The following is a 21,680-nucleotide window of genomic DNA, read 5'->3' on the forward strand; positions in this document are numbered from 1 at the left end:
TATATATATATATATATATATATATATATATATATATATATATATATATAAATAAATAATATATAAATAATTTCCATGTTAATTGTATTTACAATGACATTGATTTTAAATCTACATTTTTGTGTTCTATTTGCAAATGCTGAGTATGATAATTAGCACTTGTGCCAAAACACTCAAATTGTTGAATACAAGTTGTTGTGTTTTTGTGTGATGTTTATATCTAGTAAGTGAATGATTGAAATTGACTTTAGAAACTTTGATTCATTGTGGTTAGATTAAAAAAAAAAAAAAAAAAAAAAAAAGTGTACCTGATTATGATCCTGAATAAAGTACTGCTATTCACGTGCCTTTTCTCTCCATGACTTGCACAAACTCACGACTGAAAAGTTGGCGCTCTCAAGCTGCTGTGCCAGTTGAGCTGATGATTACTAGTTTTGAAATCAAAACGTTTGGTCAGTTCTTCAAATTACTGTAAAAAGTGTAACAAAGGGTAAAATCTCAACATTATTTATCGCACAACATTCTGAAATTTTGATACAGATTTTAGCAGGGATCATGCAAACAGATGACCTAAAAAAAAGTCTTTTGGAGTCATACGTAAAACCCAACAGGAAGTTCACCATTTTGGATTTACTTTCAATTTCTGCCCCATTTTGGCCGACTACAGAGTTCACATTTTAATTAACTCCTCCCACAGATTTCATCCGATTGATTTGAATCTGTGCGTGTTTCATCTGAAGATGTTCCCGATGAAAAGTAAAAGCAAAACATTTTACTAGCCGAATGCTGTAACTGTGGATGCACGCCGTTTGCCAATAAAGATCATGCTGATTTAGTTGGTCTTAAAATACATGAAAACTTGAAATTTTGAAAGCACATCAGACTTGGCAAAAAACAAAAAAACAAACAAACGTATTGTCCAGGTTTATTGTGCAATTAAAAAAAACATTCAAATTCCAATGTACCCCAGCATGCTAGGAATCCAGAGTTGTCCGGGCCGCGAGGGCCCTTTATAGCTGCTTGCAGCTCTAGTTTGCATCCATTTTCTGAACCGTTTTTCCTCACAAGCCTATCCCAGCTGGCTTCAGGCAGTAGGCGGGGTACACCCTGAACTTGTTTCCAGCCAATTACAGGGCACACAGACAAACAACCATCCACACTCACAAGCACACCAAGGGACAATGGGGAACTGCACGATACACGTCACCACACTTTATTAATCTTCATAAGTCTCGTGAGGAGGGTCAAACTCGGCAGGCTAGTCTTGCTAAACGGATGTAAACAGTCTACTAGCGAGATGTCTACTGCGCTAAATCTTGTGAATTTTTGACTTCAAGAAACAAAGAATACATATGTAGACAGTTGCAATGTCTGGAGTGGTTTGTGCAAGTTCCATAACAGCTGTGTTGACTCAGCATGCTGTTTTTCTGGAGATAAAGGATAACAAAAGCACTATTTAAGCGGCTCGTCAATGAGCGAACTACTTTCTCACCTATTTCCGGGTTAAAGCTGAAGTCACATGACCTTGTGTTCTAAAAATAGCATTCGTGCGGTTCCCCATTCAGACGGCCCAATTAACATGCCAACCATGTCTTGGAAAGTGGGAGGAGACCAGAGAAGACCTACGCAGGCAAGGGGAGACCATGCAAACTCCACCCAGGAAGGCCGAAGCCTGGACTCGATCTTGCGTCCTCAGCACTGGGAGGCAAATTGTGCTAACCAATCATGCACCATGCCTCAGCTCTAGTTTCATTCTTTTATTTTGGGGCATGTGTGTAAAAACACACTCGTTCTACTAGTGTGCTGATTTGTCTGACTTGTGAGAAAGTGCATACTTGTAGATGGATCTGAGAATATATAAAAGATTTTGAATAGTCACTCAACAGCTTAACGTGCTGAGGTCCTACCAGAGGTGTTAACAAATGCAACTGCTCTCCGTGGGTGGGACAAGAGCAGGACAATGATGGTCATGACTTGTAGAAATGGCAACTTTTAGTCAAAGAAGTCGCCACTAAGAGTCCCAAGTGTTTTTTTTTTCTTCTGCTGTCCAGTCAGGTGCCCCTGTCCTGAAGTATAAAAATTTCCCATAAATATCTGAAATATTCAAATAATACCAGCCACAAATAAATGAGACTTTTTCCCTTCCCATGAGCTGGAAAAATGTTTAGTACCCTTTTTCAGATTCATCTGGAGAATTGGAAATCAACCATTCAAAACTCCTAAAATCAGAAAAACTCAAGCGGGGTAATCACTTGTCTCTAAGATATATTCCTATACAACATTACTCAACTTTTATGCACATTAAAAACTTTCAGCAAAGTGCTAAAATTCTTAACATACCCTTGAGTAACCATCGACTCCACCAATCATGTTATACATGGGGAAAAGAATAAAATAGAGTGATTGTAATAATTGCAGGAAGTTTATTTTACATTACCTTATGAGTTTATGATTTGTGTCAATGTCGAGCAAGGATAGAGGGCTACGCACGGAATAACTTCTTTGCATAACGTATCCTAGCTCTGTCATCTGCATGAAGATCCCTGCAGCATCAACACAGTGAATGGACATCATCATTCTCCACCACTGTACACGAATGTCCATTGAAACGAAATGACATTGGACCATTTTATATCCAGCATTTGGCGTCTGATCTTTAACACCTGAGATTATGTCATCAAGCTCATCACCAGTCATTGTGCTGTATTGTCCTCTTCCAGACAAGCCAAATTCTTGCGTCCTTCTGTAATTTGTTCTGATAGGCATTTTGCAAGACAGGAAACTGGAAGATGTGTGTTCAACAAATACAATTCTGGGATGACCAGGCCCAGGTCCAACTTTAATCTCTTGTTCCACTGTAAATGGTACTTCATATATATAGCGCTTTTCCACCTTACAAGGCCCTCAAAGCGCTTTACATTTTGACTACCCATTCACCTACTGATGACACTGAATCAGGAGCAATTGGGGGTTCAGTATCTTGCTTAAGGATGCTTTGACGCGGTCACAATGGCATGGGCTCAAACCCACAACCTCTGGGTTGAGAGACGAATACCATACCACTGAACCATAGGCATAGAAGTTTCTCAGATTTCCCTCTGAACAGCATTGATAGAGGTCTCAAGGCTTCTGTAATTTCAGATAAATTGCCTGACTGTCCAGAGAAAGATTTAAACAGAATAAGGTCATGACGAATCAAAAACTCAACAAAATCCAAGTTGAATGGCTGCTGGTTTCAGGCTGACTGCAGTTTGTAAAGAAGTCTCTCCAACAACTGCTACCTCAGATGATCCTGTGAAAATGACAAGGATCTAATAAAATATTTAGCCTAGATTGATATGGTATAACTGATTTTTGTAATTTCAAAAGTAGCATTACTCCGCTCCCGACAAAATCCAAGTGGCAACATTTACATTACAGCATTAAGTATTCAATACAAGAAGCCTAAAATGAAATGGGAAACCCATTAACGCGTCTTATTCACAGCATTAATAATGCAAATTGGCGGCGGCTGGTTTGCTGGCGTTGCATCATCTCAAATTAATTGGTAAATGTTACTACTGAAAAAACTTTCCATATTTAGTAAACCCATCAATTTAAGTATCCATTCAACCTCATTTCTTTTCTACACTCTTATGTTGTAGCACATCACCTGATGTATGGATGTAGAACTAGAAATATAGTTTTTTTTCATATTATTATTCGTCCAAATTCAGGGTTAGGGTTATTTTATTTATTTTTTTATTTTTAAATACTACTGGAATCTAGAATTAAATGTGTTAGTTTGTGATGTATTATTACATCACTTTTTTTTTTCTTTTTCTTTTTTTTCTCGTGGAACGTGGTTTGTCCAACTGGAGTTGCCGTATATTTCACATGCCAGACCAGGCTGCTTTACGTTGCCACACACGCTTCGCTGTATAATTCATAATCCTTCCTCCTGAACGTACTGAACGAACTTAAACATCGACATTGTAAGTCCGTCACTACTTTATTTAAGTCAAATGTAATTGCTACATTTCGTGTCTGGTTAAATTCGGTTCAATTCAGAGCTCGTCGAAATCTCTCGGCCCTGTTTAGCTTAGCCTTTCTTAGCTTAGCTTGCTAGCCGCCAAAAAAAGTAGACAACGTGTCTGTTGTAGGCAAATTAGGTCAACGAACGTAAAGTGTCGTGAATATCGTGTGAAATGTACGCAAGAACGAACATCAAGTACGAAGAGGAGCTTGGTGGAGCACAAGAGGAGAACGAGCGAAAACGTCAACTGCTGGACGCCGTTTGCAAGCAGTCGCGACTTGTGTTGAACGGAGCAGGTTTGTCACTTGATTATTCAGTTTAGTACTTTTCAACAATATATCTTCTTTATTCTGAAAGGAATCTTTATCTGAGTACTTTGACACGTTACTTTACAGTTTTCTCAGTCCCTAAATTGGTACATATCAGAATTGAATTTCTCAGAACTACTTAGTCAATTTTCACATCACTGTGTCACTTGTACGCCCAATAGACCCTTCCAGTGTGACGTCACGTTAGTGCGCCCCTAGCGGTGATGGTCAGCGCGTCAATGCGAGTGAATTAGAAAACAGTGTGAGCTTAAAAAAAATAGGTCAAACAGTTGATAAATCAGCGAGCAATGCTATGGTGAACTTGTGCGCGGCCAACGGATGCTCTAATGGCTCAAAGAGAGATGAGAGCATTCTTTCGACAGCCGGCAGCAATTTTAAACCGCGTGAAAGACAGTGAGGAGTAAAAGACTAGCACGGTGGCTAGCGTGAAACTACCACGCAACTTTTTTTTATTTTTTTTTTCCCAGCTAGCGGCTTCAAACGACTGGTTTCAATGATTCACAGTTGTGTCCTACTTAGGACATTTTGTTTTTGTGACACTTGACATATTTACCACCTTTTAACGAAAACGCTCGCCGAAAATCAAGCTCTCGACGTTCATTTGTTATGGGATGTTTGCCTTCCGGGAGGTCCCGGACATACAGCAAGACGAGTTTCACAAACGATTTCATTAATAACTTTTTACACCAGTAACCCGTGTCAACCAAAAGATAAATAGAACATACCTTTGCTGCTAAGAGACAAACATTGTAGTGTTGAACGCAGCTGACATCCTTCACCCATCCAGACACAAAATAGTTAGAATAAGAATCCAGGCTCTTGATGGTGTCAAAGTCCTCCCTTGTGTAGGCCGCCTTCTTCAAAATGAGATAATTTAAAGTATTGTGATAAGTTATTTGGGGGAATGTTATGGCTTGCGTTGACCAGGCTGGTGGTGAAAGTTAGGGATGTCAAGATACCAGAAATGTAGTAGTCGATGCCGAAATTCCACTGAAATTCCACAATTCTCGATGCCATTTCAATACCACAGTAAAAATAGAAAATAAGCAATAAATTCTATGTACTTCAACATACACTCCTTTACTAGAAGAGAACAACAAACAGTGATACTGTGTGCTTAAACAGAACAATTGGCATGTAGCTTTAAAGCATTAAATTAAAATAATGTGCATTAATGTATTAATGGAGTGGACAATAAAATAAAAGACTGTGCAAGTACAGTAATAGCACAAATAATGTATAAAGCTTACAACAATCTACTCTGCCACAGTATTCAGAAGGTATTTGAAACTAGAGAGAGCCCTTATGACATAAGGGGTACAAGTGTCTACCAAAAAAATCAAAATAAGAACAAATATTAAGCAAAGGTGTGTATCTGTAAAGAGGTGTTAATTTGTGGAATCATTTTGGTCATGACTTGAAAAGATCCAAGTCAATTGATAAGTTTAAAAAATGTTTAAAAGTAACGATCAAGAGCATTATTTAAATCAGTCATGAGGTATTACAATTGCAGAAATGTAATTAAATTTTATCGATGTACCATTATGAATGTAATGAAAATTGTATATGTGAATATGAGGATGTATTATTATTGTGTATGCCTAAGAAATTAATGTACATACACTACGGACAAATGTACGTATGTTAAAGCGTAATTGTCTACACGAGCAGGATTACACCTTTTCTTTTATTATAATGTATTTACTGTATTTAATAATGAAATAAGTTATACAAAGAATAAGGAGTAGGACTAGACAAGTTTTTAACTTCTTCCTACTCCCTTTGGACATGTAAACCATCACGAATAATTGCTATGAGTTTTCGTCTTTAAATTTTTATTTGCTACTTGTTTATGTTATGTTTATATGTTCAATGACTAAACAAACAAACAAACAAACCAAACAAACAATAAGTACTAAACACTAAAGTACTGTAAAATGAAAAATGCATCACAGTGCATGTAGCATTAATATATATATATATATATATATATATATATATATATATATATATCATCCTGTGCTTATTTACCAACCAGTTGCAGCATGTAGCCTCTCTCACACACACACACACACACACACACACACACACACACACACACACACACACACACACACACACACACACACGCCCACACACACACACACACACACACAGGGTTCCCGCGGTGTCTAAAAAAAATAAAATAAAAATAAAAAAATTAAAAAAAAGTCTTAAAAAGTCTAAAATTCAGAAGGTTAAATTTTACGCCTAAAATGTCTTAAACAGCCATATTTTCATCCTAGGTCTAAAATTTAATTTACCCAAGTCTAAAATTCTTACATATGCTCCTTACATTCCGAGAAGTGTCTGCTCTGTAGAAAGAAAGAAAAAACAAAAAACGTGCGTGTTGTGTTTCTATTATTTGCGTGCTCAAAGTGGAGGAGACGTTTGAGGGGGTGCGTTTGCATTGTAATTCAATGTAGTTCAGGCGGGCGGGAGCAATGGTACGTGGGGCGGGGCAAATGAGATGTTTGGTGAGATATGACGTGCGCGGCTTGTTTTGCCGCGAGATACGATAACAGGATGGGGAGGAATTATCGTTGTTGCTGTCTGCGGACATCCCGAGCTCATCATGTCAAGCTCACACTACCGGGACAAAAACAAACAAACGGGCAGGGTGGTGAACGACGAACTTGGCAGACCTGGGTTGGTATGTATTCACGTTTTCGTTTTTGTTACAATTGTTGAACTGTGTACCGAAACAACAGAAGACATCACTATTGATATTAGCCAAAGCATATTAGCACAGTGGTGGCCAGTTAATTGCGATGCTGAAACGTTTTTTTTTTTTTTCCGAGAGGACTTTTGCCATAATGTAAGTAGAAGCAAAGCAAAGCCCCTATCTCCGGTGTGCGAATGTCAATGAAGCGGCCGTGTCCAGGGGTGTGAACACGACAGCTCCGGCAATGAAGTGCTAGCGAGTGAAGCTAATCGAAACTTTTTTTTTTTTCATTTCCTTTATTTAACCAAGCAAGAAATTAACAATTAACAGGCATTGAAAGTAACAATCGCTAATCCAAGAGTGATCTGATCACATGCTAACAAAGCCCCTTCGCTATTTGTGTGAATGTAGCATTGTTAATTAGGTTGCTCGGTACTCTGTCGACTACCGGGAAACATACATTTCAAGTTTACATTCCGGACTTTCCGCCAAGATACTGCAGTTAGCATGTCTGAACGGAGAGTGTGGACAATTATTTTTAGCTAGTCAGAATGGAAAGTGTGTCCAGACTCCAGGGTGTCCCCCGCCTACTGCTCAGAGCCAGCTGTGATAGGCTCCAGCACGCCCCGCAACCCTTGTGAGGAATAAGCGGTCAATAAAATGGATGGATGTTGTATGCTTTTGGTGCACTTCGACATGTTTGAAACCAGTACAAGTTGACATGGTTTTGAGAATCAAATATGTGGGCTTCGGTCGGTCGTGAAGTTGGTCTAAAAATTTTTTCATAATGGTCTAAAAAAAAAAAAAAAAAAAAAAAAGTCTAAAAAAGGTCTAAAATTTCACTGAGTGATTCCTGCAAGAACCCTGCACACACACGCGCGCACACAGTCACACACACAAACAAACAAAATAACGAATTAACGTTTGATATATTATTTCAGGATGGTTTAATGTTATTGAGGTGATTCAGTAAATTAGCTACCCGAACATTACCTAACTTTATTATGCGGGATAGACGAGGCTGAACATAATGCTAACGTTACTTCGCAAAGTAGCTCATTGAGTGAGCGTGCGGTCACTATACTAACGTTATTAGTTTAGATATGGACAACAATGATAACACGGGAATTCAAATGCACTTGCCTTGAATTCTTTGCACAAGTCTGGATGTCCATGTTTCGCTAAATTAGACGTGTCCCCCTTTTTGTCTGGAAACTGTTTCGGCATCTTAATCTCTGCACATCAACCTCAAATCTAAAGTACTTCCATGCGCGACTTTTGGTGTTTTTCTTCTCATCTAACTGAGGGGCCCGGCTGCTGCAGTTGAAGACGATGCAGATGTGCGGCGGGCTACTGCCATGTTGCTCTACTTCCTTATTATTGTCGCAGCGGGAGGGTAGTCACGTGACATCATTAGATGTTACGTGGGTTGCCAGAAAACGCTAATATCCACCCCAAAAACAGTTTACATGATGTAAGCTTGTGTGGGATTTAAAAAAAAAAAAAAAAAAAACTCAAGACGCGGCCAGATATGCCGCCTCGGTACCAACGGTACTTCGGGTATTGTAGAAAAGGCAGTACCGTCACATTTTCAGAATCTTGGCATTAACTTGGTACGGAAGTATCGGTTCTTGTGACAACCCTAGTCTGGATAAGCTATTTCTCAGATGAGAATGGAATTTCTCAAAAACACTTGTCCAATTTGTACATCATCATGTCACTTGTGCACATCAAAAAATCAGTGTTGCAGTTCTTTGAACAAGTTGCAAATGCTTTTTCATACATATATATATATACACACAGACAGTCAGTCCGACATTTTCTACAAGCCACACATAAATACATTTTATGCAAATTATGTTTGCATACAAAGGACACACAAATAGTAAGGAATGTTGAACCCAGCCCTATTTGGTGGCGTAAAACTGGAGTATAATAGTCCTTACTTATGGCAAATGTTGAATTGCCTCGCCTGCACGCTACTTGGAGTGAGGAGGGGGGGAACAACTCAACTCAACTTTATTTATAGAGCACTTTAAGAACAGGCATTTCTGTATACAAAGTGCTGTACATGACACATAAATCGGTTGTGCAGTAAATAATAAGGTAGCAGAACAAGAACAAAGCAAACATTTTGAAGCGCATTTTACATCAGTAAATTACTAAGAAGTAGGTGAGTGAATAAATAAATAAATAAATAAATGCATAGATAAACAAGCAGATTAAACATCAAACATCAAATTCACACACACCACAAAACACCAAAAACAAGTCTCATGGTGCGCCTAAAGCCAAAGAACACAGATGTGTTTTAAGACATGTTTTAAAAGAGGATAAAGAGGGGGATTGCCTAATATTTTGTGGAAGGACGTTCCAAAGGGAGTGACTGGCAACAGCAAAGGCTCGATCTCCTCTAAATCTCCGCTTAGCCCTCGGTACCTCCAATTGAGTCTGGTCTGCTGACCTGAGGCACCGGGCAGGTGCGTAAGGGTGCAAGAGCTCAGCGAGATAAGGTGGGGCAAGACCATTTAGAGATTTGAAAACAAATAGAAGAATCTTAAACTGGACTCTAAATTCCTAGATTCCATGTTTTCTGAGGAAAGGAGCCCAAGGGCAGTAAATATGAGAACAGTAGGGGCCCCAATACAGAACTTTGTGGGACACCGTATGACAGTGGGGCAGTGCGGGACTCGGAGCACCCAAGGCGAAGACAGAATGTTCTGTCGGCCAAATAGGATCGCAACCGCTCAATAGCACTACCACCAATGCCTACCTGGTGCTGTAAACAAGCCAACAGAATACTGTGGTCCACTGTATCAAACGCTGTATCAAACAACTCGGCTGTAGTTCCGTATTCAAAAGTGTCTTGCTCTATGTTTACCGCTTCCTGTTGCTGATGCACGTAGGGCCACCCGCCATCTTACGTGTGTCTGGCCGGCGGCAAAAAAATGCATTTAATCTCTTTATTTATTTAGGAATTTTGACGCGCATTGTTTTGTTGCAAACATAAGACATGTAGCGATGTTAATTTTGTCCACAAACAAACCCTCAGGAGCATCTTAGTAAGTTGTGTTGAATCTGAGTCCGTCAGCAATAAATGTCAGTGTGGAACCCGAAGTATTCGTTCCGGGCTTCCCGGCAACGTCCAGGTGCCGCAAATATGTTTTTAAGAATTACTCGAATAGCTTCGACGCATGCGTTTTTACGTCAACCACTTTTTCTGGTCAACCCAATTGACTTGGTTGACTTTTATTTCCAGCCCTATTATGTAAGTTCCTTTTGGACCAAACAGAAATTATAATATTTATGTATTCATTTATTTATTTATTGATGCATGTCAATATTTTTTTGGGTACAAAAGAAAGAAACAAAACAAAGAAATTGTTCAAACGTAAAAAACAAAACATACTAAGACAAATAAAATTATTTGAAACACTAGACATTTTGCAAGTTCCTTTTTAGATTAAACTAAATGTATTAAATTATTTATTTAAAAATGTATAAAAGGTGCAAATGTATTAAGTTAAATTAAAAACTGAGCATTAATCTTTGTTTTACGACTATGCAGTTTTTGTAATTGTGGAGTGTAGTAATTGTAATAGAATTTCTTTGTTCTTTCACTCATTTTTTTCTTTTTATTTAACTCATGTAAATAAATGTAAAATACATAACATCACAAAAAAAGTGAGTTTACTAAACCATATGTAATTATATATCTTGTGTCCAACAGACGTCAGTGAAAAATATCTTTGTCCTGAGCGGCAGGAGCCAGAGTTACCTGGCGTGAAAGAGGAGAAGGACTTGAAGCCTCTTCAGGTTAAAGAAGAGGAGAAGCCACAGTTGCCCAACATAAAAAAAGAGGAGCAGCTTCCACCGTACATTAAGGAGGAGGAGCATTTCACAGAGTTGCCCGTGAATGGTGTCCATTTGAAGACTGAAGATGAATGTCAATTTGAAGAGAAGAAAGGGGAGAAGCCTCCAAGCAGCAGCTCAAGACAACAAATAAAAACAGAAGATGATGAGGACCACCGTGTAGGATCACAAGCAGACAGCTGGTTTGCTCCAAGGTCAGATGGTGAAGACACCTCACACTCTGCTCACACTGATGACTATAAACAGTCTGGCGGTGACGTGACATGTCACACTGACAGCAAACCTTGGAAATGTTCTCAGTGTGAAAGGACTTTTGGCGACAAGTATAAATTGAGAAAACATATGATGGTCCACACTGTTGGTGGCAAACCTTTTGCCTGCTCAGCTTGTGGTCAACGTTTCGCTCAGAAGGGACACTTAGAAATACACACAAGAACCCACACTGGAGAGAAGCCTTTTACCTGCTCAGTTTGTGGTCAAAATTTTTCTCAGAAGGGAAGCTTAAATCAACACACAAGAACCCACACTGGTGAGAAACCGTTTGCCTGCTCCGTTTGTGGGAAGAGTTTCTCTGTGTTGGGAAACTTAAAAAGACACACAAGAACCCACACTGGAGAGAAGCCTTTTGTCTGCTCAGTTTGTGGTCGAGGTTTCACTGACAAAGGAAACTTAAAAACACACACAAGAAGCCACACTAGTGAAAAACCTTTTGCCTGCTCAGTTTGTGGCCAGAGTTTCTCTCAGAAGGGACACTTAAAAAGACACACAAGAACCCACACTGGAGAGAAGCCTTTTGTCTGCACAGTTTGTGGTCGACGTTTCTCTGAGAAGGGCAGCTTAAAAAAACACACAAGCAACCACACTAGTGACAAAACTTTTCCCTGCTCAGTTTGTGGTCAAAATTTTTCTCGAAAGGGAAGCTTAAAACCACACACAAGAATCCACACTGGTGGGAAACCTTTTTTCCTGCTGAGTTTGTGGTCAAAGATTCCCAAGTAAGGATAAAGTTAAGAGGCACACGTGTGCTGTTGAGAATAGCAGTGATTAATGAAGCTTGATATGATCTCATTCATGAATTTACATTTAAAATTAGGGGTGTTAAAAAAAAATCGATTCGGCGATATATCGCGATACTACATCGCGCGATTCTCGAATCGATTCAATAATCGGTAGAATCGTTTTTTTTGTTTTTTTTTTATTTGTTTTTTTTTAGGATTCACACCTTGAGCATGGAAGCCTATTAAGCCTTAATATTTTATTTTAATGCTGTTCAAACATGAAACAGATTACAACCTCTATAAGACTGAAATTTCAGATAAATAAATAATACATTTTCATATAAATCTTACACTCTACAAGCTTACTGATTAGTATTTTCTAAATTTGAATGAAAAAAAATCGCAACAATCGACTTAGAAATTCGTATCGGGATTAATCGGTATCGAATCGAATCGTGACCTGTGAATCGTGATACGAATCGAATCGTCAGGTACTAGGCAATTCACACCCCTATTTAAAATGGTGCAGAAATCATGTCTACAGTTGAATGAACGAATGATTTGTGTAATTGCATTGTATTGTGTATTGTATGTGTCTTGGCTTACCCTATTTTGAAATTGAATTTGTTTTAAAATGTTACATCAACCTGACAATGGGCTGCAGGTTAAAACTATCCGATGGCTACAATCTGGCATGTTCACATGTACCCTAAATGCTGAAATATCTGGAGAGTGACACAATTTTCACGATTTGATCTCTGCATGCCACCTCATTGGATTTAACCGGAAACAACTACAATAACTACTAGGGGTGTGAATTGCCTAGTACCTGACGATTCGATTCGTATCACGATTCACAGGTCACGATTCGATTCGATACCGATTAATCCCGATACGAATGGTCACGATTCGATACCGATTAATCCCGATACGAATTTATAAGTCGATTGTTGCGATTTTTTTCCATTCAAATTTAGAAAATACTATCAGTAAATTTGTACATGTACACTGTAAGATTTGTATGAATATATTTATCTAAAACTTGAGGCTTATAACCGTGAGCCACTGTACACAAACAGTTTGCAATCTGTTTCACATTTGAACAGCATTAAAATAAAAATATTAAGGCTTAATGTGCCGTTCATATAACATTCTTCCATGCTCAAGGTGTGAATCCTAAAAAAAAAAAAAAAAAAAAAATCGATTCTGCCGATTATTGAATCGATTCGAGAATCGCGCGATGTAGGTTGTGTGATATATCGCCGAATCGATTTTTTTTAACACCCCTAATAACTACAATGAAATTCAAGTGCAGACTTTAAGCTTTAATTCAAGAGGTTGCACATAAATATATGAATTGTAACTATTTTTATGCAAATGCTCCTTATTCCAGGGGCTCAAATGTAATTGGACAAATAAACAATTGAGTAAAATTGTACTGTTAGATATTTTGTTGTGAATCCTTTGCAGACAATGACTGCCTGAATTCTGGAACCCATGGACGTCACCAAACGCTGGGTTTCCTCATAATCAAAAAAAAACTAGTACAGGTTGATTTTAGTCTCATCTGTCCAAAGAATGCTGTTCCATACCTGGACTGACTTTGTCAAGTCATTTTTGGCAAAGTCAATCCTGGCCTTTATATTTTTGAGGCTGATTAATGGTGTGCGCCTTGTGGTGAATTTACTTTCATGATGTCTTCTCTTTATGATAGACTTGCAAACTGATACACCTACTTCTTGGATAGTGTTCTTCACTTGAGTGGATGTTGTGAAGGGGTTTTTCTTCCCCATGGAAAGGATTCTGTGATCATCCACCACTGTTGTCTTCCATGGATGTCCATACCTTTTTGAGTTCACAAGCTCACCAGTGCATTTTATTTTTCTCACAATGTACCAAACTGTTAATTTGGCCACTCTTAACATTTATACGCTCTCTTTGATGGTTTTGTTCTTTTTTTGTCCGCCTCAGGATGGGCTGTTTCACCCCGATTGAGAGCTCCTTTGACAGCATGTTGTGTGTACAGTGTACACAGCAACAGCTTCCAAATGCAAACGCCACACCTAGAATCAACTCCAGACCTTTTAACTGCATATTTGATGACAGGTTAATGAGGGAAGGGCCCATGTTTTTATTGTTTATTTGTTGCAGCCTTCTGAGTTAATTGTCCAATTACTTTTTCTCCATGTTAAATGTAATTACAATGACATTGATTTTAAATCTACATTTTTGTGATGTATTTGCAAATGCTGAGTATGACAATTAGTACTTGTGCTAAAACACTCAAAGCGTTGTATTCAAGTTGTTTTTGTGTGATGTTCATATCCAGTAACCTTGAAATAAGACGCATGTGCTCAAGCTGTTTTTTTCCCCTAACTATGCTAAACAAATTAAAAGTAATCCATCACTTTCTACAGTCTTTATTTTATAACTCAATGCATTCTTTCAATACAAATATTACTTGTGTCAAGGTCCAATACAGCATTAAAGAATTTTGCTTACATTACAGTACATTATCACAAAAGTGACTCCAGCTCTCACTGTAAATATTTTTATTGCATTGTTAACGGGACAACAAGCTGGCTGACAGCACACAAACTTGACGTCATCAGAACCAAATAGGTGTTGGCATCTGGTTACGAAAGACAACCTCTAGATATGATGTTGAGCATGTTCACTGAACTTGTACTAATGAGTCACATGACACCAGGGAGGGAAAATGGTTAAATGGGCCCTCAGTGTTGTTACCAGCAGTCAATTGTTTGGGATGGGACAGAAAATTTACATTTTATACTTCCTGACTACATTGTTATAAATTGTCATTTCTTCAGTGTTGTCCTATCAAAAAGGATATAAAATATTTACAAATATTTGAGGGGCGTACTTAATTTTGTGAGATACTGTATATTATATTGTATATATAATAAACAATGATGGGAACTTCTGACTCTTGGTTGTGTTCTTATATAGTATTGGTAGGTAGCACCACTTCCAGCGGAAAAATGAAAGACATTGTACAATGCAACATTTTATAAAAGATGATCAAATAAATCGTTGCATCTCCAAAATGACTACTAGGCTGACTAAAAGGCCATTTTGCTGGAGTTACCATGCACAACTTCACTCAAGTTGGCATTATATTGCTATCATAAACCGTTGCACACTACAATCAACACACCACCAGCACCCCAGTCACGTTCAAATTTAATGTGCCTTTAAGAAACAAAACAACAACAACAACAAAAAACACACACAAAAAAACCAGCATTGATTTGTGGGAAAAAAATATGAAATTGACCATATTTGAAGAGACGGGGTTTCCACCCAACAGCTACAAAATGGTGCTGGTACCTCTTATTTACTATTTTGTGGATTTACATCACATCATAAAAGCAAAGAAGCAGTAATGACACATTTTGAAGTTGAATTTCACTACACAACACAGATTTACACTATACAGTATTTGTGCTTTATGAAACCAGTTTTTGTAAAAAAAAAAAAAAAAACACGAGCATCATGGAAATGAGTATAAAATCAATGAATCAATCACTAAAATCATGTAAATAAATGTGCATTTAGATATGATTTTTCACATTGACATGAAGAGTATTTACTTAACACTTCCCACACGATACATAATACAGTACAGTATAGCGAAGTGTAGCTCTTACCATCCCTACACACTTTGGGTTACGGTAATAAAGTGACCTTTTTTTAAAATGACGAGGTATCACTGTCACATAAAAAGTTTGGTAAACATAATAGCTGCGTATCCCACAACCTCCAACCCACCATTTCAGTTCATTTTGGCAAAATAGGCACACCCTCACATCAAGCTTCGTTCTTCATTGACCAGACTCATCGGTCACGTTTGACGCCTTCAGAACAAAAACGGCATCATCCAGAACATAGTAATCGTTGTACATGTCCCCTTCACAGAGGTATGGCAAGCGGGTCACAGTCTCGACCTCAAATCCCGACTTTTGGAAGACTTCACGTGACAGGTTCGTGACTTGCTCCTCCCATGTCTTGCCTTGTATTTTCAAGTGTTCTTGTGGACGTTGCCATTTCCCACCTATCAAGAAATTACACAAAGTTGGTGTAAAAAAAATAATAAAAAAATCAACCATAAGATAAAATCATGCTTCTTCAGTATTTTGTAGAAGTCTTGTGAACTGACCAACTTCAACGTAGGGCTGGAAGGGAAGAACAGCGGCCAGAATGAGGCGTCCAGTGTTGGGGACGAGCGATCGTCTGATGTCCCGCAGGAGATGTAGAGGGTCCTCGCAGCGGTCCAACAGGTTGAGACAACTGATGACATCATACTGGAGGCCGTTCCACTGCCACTCGTCGATGCCCATCAATCTGTGGATAACGGGCAAAGAGCAACAGGTGTTACTTTCAGCAGCATTGGCTCACGTGTCCACAATACCAGAATGAAATGTTTTTAAAACAGAAACAGTATATTGAGGTGACGTATGTGTAAGTATGTTAGAACGGTTTGATGCACTACATTTGAACTGAAGTGACGTCATCTCGCAGCAGCCAATAGAAAAGCACCTTCAGATGATGTCGCGCCAAGATGACAATTTTGCGTGTTTGACTTTTGGATCCAGCGGCTCGGCTCGTCTGGATATTTTCATTTAAGTCGGCCGAAATACAACGCTAGGGATAACGTGTTAGTTTTTTATTTTATCATGGTGATTATTAAATATTACAAGAAATAGACATTTTTTTTTAACAAAAAGTAATACTGAAACGTACTAAAACTAAATGAAAACTAAGCATTTTTTAAACAACTAAAACGAATACAAATTAACCGAACCACCCTAAAAACTATTTCAAACTAAGTGAATTAAAAAAAACAATATTCAAATTGAAATAAAAACTAACTAAAATGAACATTCCAAAACTATACTAACCCTGCGACTGATCAATTGTAAATCATAAAAATAAAATAATATTACCTTAATTATCAAAATTAAAATACAGTCCACAAAATTTCTGGAAAACTGAAAAAGTCCACTGTTGAAAAATGCCTAATATATTACAATGGAATCCATAATTGACAGATAAATAATGGAATGGTTCTGAAATAGTGTTGGTTTTTGTGAGTTTGTTACCAATCTAATTTCGAACCATTAAATTTAGATGAAGGCCCATGAAGGGTATTTAAAGATTTTATTTGGTAGTGGTTACTTTATCATTGAAAAAGAATAAGAAGAAGAAAAGAAAAAATGAAAGAAGAAATCTCCAAATCTTTACTTGAAATTCCTCCTTTGGAGATGCCATTTCATGGGTGGCGAAACCTCCGTAGCATAAATCTCTCTAAAATGACCTCTCATAATTTCTGTGACAGCACCGTCACCGGCTCCAAGATCCAGAAGTTTCTCTGCCTTCCAGTCTGGTCCGACCTTGAGGAGTTTCTGGAATTGCTCCACGGAAAACACAAACATGGATCCACGACCCAAAAACCTAAACAGGAGAGCACCCGATTAGAAATGTGTGCTCCATACGAACATGGAGACAGTTGTGTTCGTATTAATGAACTCACCCATTGATGGAAGTGCGTGACACCAGAGGGGTAAGTACACTTGATACAAAGGAGTGATAGAGTTGTGTGAACAACCAGTTAGACTTCTCAATGCTTTGCTTGAGGAAAGCCTTGGTGCCTGAATCCAGATGACTCTGAACAAACAGAGGTCGCAGAGACTCCCCAAGCAGATCAGGGCAGCATTTGTACCACTGGAACAAAAGAAACGAGGAAGACGTCAATGCGGAAGTTCGTGAAACCATACAGAGTTCGGTTCTTTGCAACTAAGAAATGACAGAACTGGGCTTGAGACACCGCCCGGATTCGAACCGCCAACCACGTGATCACAACGGCGTTAACTGCGCGTGCGTTTCTGCGTCGGGCGATGTCGTATCTCAGAGCAATGATGCCAAATCATTCCTACCTCTTGTGTCTCCATCGCAGTTCTCTCCCCTTCGCTCACCATATTCACTAAAAGTGAGCGTGCAAGTGGACCTCGCGCGTACTTAGCCGTCCATATCATCCTCATGGAGTGCAGAAAGACGACGTAACCCAGCACCCACGCCACAAAAATCAATGTCCTCAGCTGTAGATGACACATAACGGACGATAAATTTGTGAGCATACTTGGCCATCGACACCGTCAGGAAGAAGCGAAGTCATTCGACCAGAGAAAGCAGCGAGGTTGTGGAAAGAAGATAAACGGGGAAAAGGCAGTAACCAATCGTAAAACAACACGCCGGGACTTACTTTGCTTCCAAAGCAAAAAAGTAAACAAACCCGAGGGTGCGGTGGGTTTTTAAAAACGTTGGCTACTGTCTTCCACAAACTTTGCCCAGTGGTAAACCCACCGAGGTCCCTGCCCAGAAGGAAAACAAATATTTCGAGACGAGTCTCGTTACGGACCATTGGCTAGTATGCTCAACCGGAAACACGTGACCTCCACTTCCGTCACTTACCGCAGAAATTTTTAGCCTGATCTGAATATATTATTGGAGTCCGATAGCCGATGTCAAGACGCCTTGACAGTCCTTTTTTGCTGTTTCTTTTTCTTTTCTTTTTTTCCCTTTCCATTTCTATAGATGTAATCAATATCTTTCAATTCTCCCCATGCCTGCATGGGTCTTCTGCTATTAATTCCTATTGTAAAAACATTAAAAAAAATAAATCAATGAATATTGACATACTTAAACATTTACATTTAAATCAGTGTCAAAATAAATACTGAATATTGAAATGTTGTATAAATATATATAGAAATTAGAAATGATTAAACAAAATATTTAAAAACGGAATTATAAAGTGTAATAACTAAATATTCAAATAAATATTGAAATAAACAGCTACTGAAAAATGAAATTAGGAATAAACATTGAAATAGAATATTAATGAATGAATGGGGATTATAATCACAAAAACAACTGATTAAATATTGAAATAAATGAAATAGTTAAATAAGTATTTAAATAAAATGGAACATTTAACTAAATATGTTCATATTTAAGTATTTAAATAAATATTAACTCAATTGCATAAATATTTAAATGAAAAATACATATTGAAATAGTTGAGTTAATGTTTAAATAAGCAGTGAAATATGCAAAACATTGAGACAATGTTGAAATAGAAATAATTTAATATTTAAATTAGAGATAGACCGATGTTTTTTTCAGGGCTGATGCCGGATTATTAGTAGTCAAGGACGCCGATAACCGATATTTGGAGCTGATATTCATTTTTCACTAAAAAAAGGAAAATATTAGCAACAAAATGTGGAAAAAATACAAACTTCAGCTCTTAATTTTTGGGGGAATTTTAAAACATGTTTATTGAGCAACTTTTAGGGTTAGGAAAATATTGGGAGTTTTTTTTTTTTTTTTTTAAATCTCCCAGGGCCAGTAGCATGTTTTCAAAAGTTAAATAAAAACAAACAATTGTTTTCTACACCAATTAATGCATTCCAAAATTTCAAAATATCTGAAGTATTAAATTTGTACTTAGCTTTAAGTTCACACAAAAATAGAAGGCAGAGTGTTCCCAGGGTCGGCAAAAATGAAAACTTCATTTTTTATTTTTTTTATTTATATTTGAATTAGTTCCCTGAAGTTCCCTTTTTTTTTAATGGATCTATTATCAGCCATATGATTTTTCAAAATGGCAGATGGCGATATTTCTCAAAATGCTGAATATCGGCTCCGTTAATCGACCCAGTTGATAATTGGTCTATCCCTAATTTAAATAAGCAAACTGAAACAAATACATCAATATTAAAACAAATATTTACTGAATTTATTGAATAAGCAGTCAAATAAACATGTCATGGCACTTTTAATTATATATTACATTTTGGGAAAATCGCATGACATTTCACTCAGATTGATAGAAACGCTACTCTTTGGACGCTGCTGTTATTCTTGAAAACTCAGCCTGGTCAGATATTCCGACAGACTGAGTTCTAGATCGGCCGTGATTGGGTCCAGAGTGACGGGACTGTAGGAGACCATCTCATTCATTCGGTCCAACACGTTAAACTTGAGGTTGCCCACATGCTTGACTTCGTCCAGCAGAGCTGCTAGGAGCAGGTCGGGGGAGTCGGGCAGATCTTGGATTCTGGTCTTTGCAGTCTTGAAGTTCTTCAAGAAGAAAACGGGGTCAGATGTCAGTAGTTCCTCTGTGCTTTTGATCACCTCTGACATATTGGCCATCTCTCTTTCAAGAGCCTCAATCTTCTCCTTTATCATCCAACTCTTCTCCTCCTCTTCCTTCGTCACAGCAGACAACCTGGCCTCCTCCTCAACCAGCAGGAAATGATTAAGCTCCTTGAAATAATCCTTAATATTGCTTTCTACCTGCTCCCTCTGGACATTGATGTACGTCACTTGTTCATTGCAGATGTCTCTTACCTCAATGTGATCTTTCAGTCTTTTCTTTGCTTCCTGCAGGCCATCCTGGAGTTTGTCTTGGTAATCTTTTTGAACTTCATCGAGGGGACGGAACGTGTGGCCAAAGTGGATTTTTGCAACCATGCAGATGAAGCAAACAGGCTCCCAGTGGTTCAAACAGAAGAGTTTCAATTTCTCCTTGTGCAAGCTGCACATGTCTGACATGTCGGCTTGTGAAAAGGCCTCACACACATTGTTCAGGGCTAAGTTTGAAGGCGAATCCATGACAGCTTTTTTTTTCTGCAGACTGGACACGGTTATCTCCTTTCTCACCCCCATCACTGCTGCACACACTGATAGAAGCTGTGACTACACGTTTGGTGGACAAAGACGTGGTGACGTCACACGGGAACTATCTCTTGATTGAAACACACACGAGTACGCACGCACGCACACGGTGAAATGAAACTATACGATGACGGTGATGACGTCAAGCGCAAAAACACGTCTATCCCAGTGACAAAATTCATCAACTTAAACGTGACGTCACACCAGCAGGGTCTGCGCACAAGGCATACACCCCATGTGGCTCACATGAAGTAAGCTTGTGTGTTAGTGGTTTAAAAAAAAAAAAAAAAGTATGAAGGCATACGCATGAACGTGGCTCCGCCATAACGTCTCCGCGTCACTGTAAAAAGTAAACCGGACGCTGGTTTGTCCGCCTTTTCAGCCGCGTTGAGTTGATCAGTGATGTGACGTTCACGAACGAATCGAGTCTTTTGAACGGCTTTTCAATGTGAATCACGTCTTTACAGAGAGCCGTTCAACGTTCACACATTTGTGTAGATGGGCTCTCTTTATAAATGTTCCAAAATAAAACATTTCTATTGTAAAATGGGAATGAACCTTTATTTAAATGTTTTTTTTTACGTAACGCGATGTTGGCGCCGCCTCCTGCCACACTCCAGAACTGCAGGGAGGGAGAAACCAGAACCATGACATTTTGTGTTTATTCCAGATGTAGAAGTGTTGAAAACTATTATTAACAAGTGTTAAATCTTTAATTAATTAATAACCACTAATAATTAATGTGCCTTCACAAGGCATTGTTTTCACTGTAGAGCCAGTAGCTGCAAGAACTCAATTAACTGTTTATTAAAGACTTAGGGCGGCACGGTAGTCGAGTGGTTAGCACGTCCGCTTCCCAGTTCTGAGGTCTCCGGTTCGAGTCCAGGCTCGGACCTTCCTGGGTGGAGTTTGCATGTTCTCTCCGTACCCGCGTGGGTCTTCTCCGGGTACTCCGGTCTCCTTCCACATTCCAAAGACATGCATGGCAGGTTAATTGG

At 38.5% G+C, this 21,680-nt stretch overlaps 2 protein-coding genes across 6 annotated transcripts; one reads left to right on the forward strand and one right to left on the reverse strand.

Annotated features, from left to right (window-relative positions):
- The first annotated feature begins 3,878 nt into the window (after positions 1–3,878).
- LOC144005629 (uncharacterized) lies at positions 3,879–14,859 on the forward strand. Its single transcript, XM_077503981.1, is given in 3 exon segments — positions 3,879–4,311; positions 10,779–11,872; positions 11,874–14,859. Coding segments are annotated over 3 exon segments (1,314 nt in total). The 5' UTR covers positions 3,879–4,187; the 3' UTR covers positions 11,970–14,859.
- Positions 14,860–15,105: 246 nt separating this feature from the next.
- On the reverse strand, positions 15,106–20,982 carry mettl9 (methyltransferase 9, His-X-His N1-histidine). 5 transcript variants are annotated; one of them, XM_077503986.1, is made up of 7 exons: positions 20,356–20,982; positions 18,203–20,085; positions 17,877–18,038; positions 17,474–17,664; positions 17,185–17,394; positions 16,100–16,284; positions 15,106–15,994 (listed from the first exon to the last, which is right to left on the reverse strand). In XM_077503986.1, the coding sequence occupies exons 2-7, from the start codon at positions 18,359–18,361 to the stop codon at positions 15,765–15,767; spliced, it is 1,137 nt and encodes a 378-aa protein (XP_077360112.1). In that variant the 5' UTR covers positions 18,362–20,085; positions 20,356–20,982; the 3' UTR covers positions 15,106–15,764. The 5 variants fall into 5 exon arrangements, with proteins under 5 accessions (XP_077360112.1, XP_077360111.1, XP_077360110.1 ...); XM_077503985.1 differs by having other exon boundaries at positions 18,203–20,241; XM_077503984.1 differs by having other exon boundaries at positions 18,203–20,244.
- Between the last annotated feature and the right edge of the window lie 698 nt (positions 20,983–21,680).

The sequence above is a fragment of the Festucalex cinctus genome, chromosome 17, assembly GCF_051991245.1.
Source record: "Festucalex cinctus isolate MCC-2025b chromosome 17, RoL_Fcin_1.0, whole genome shotgun sequence".
NCBI lineage: Eukaryota > Metazoa > Chordata > Actinopteri > Syngnathiformes > Syngnathidae > Festucalex > Festucalex cinctus.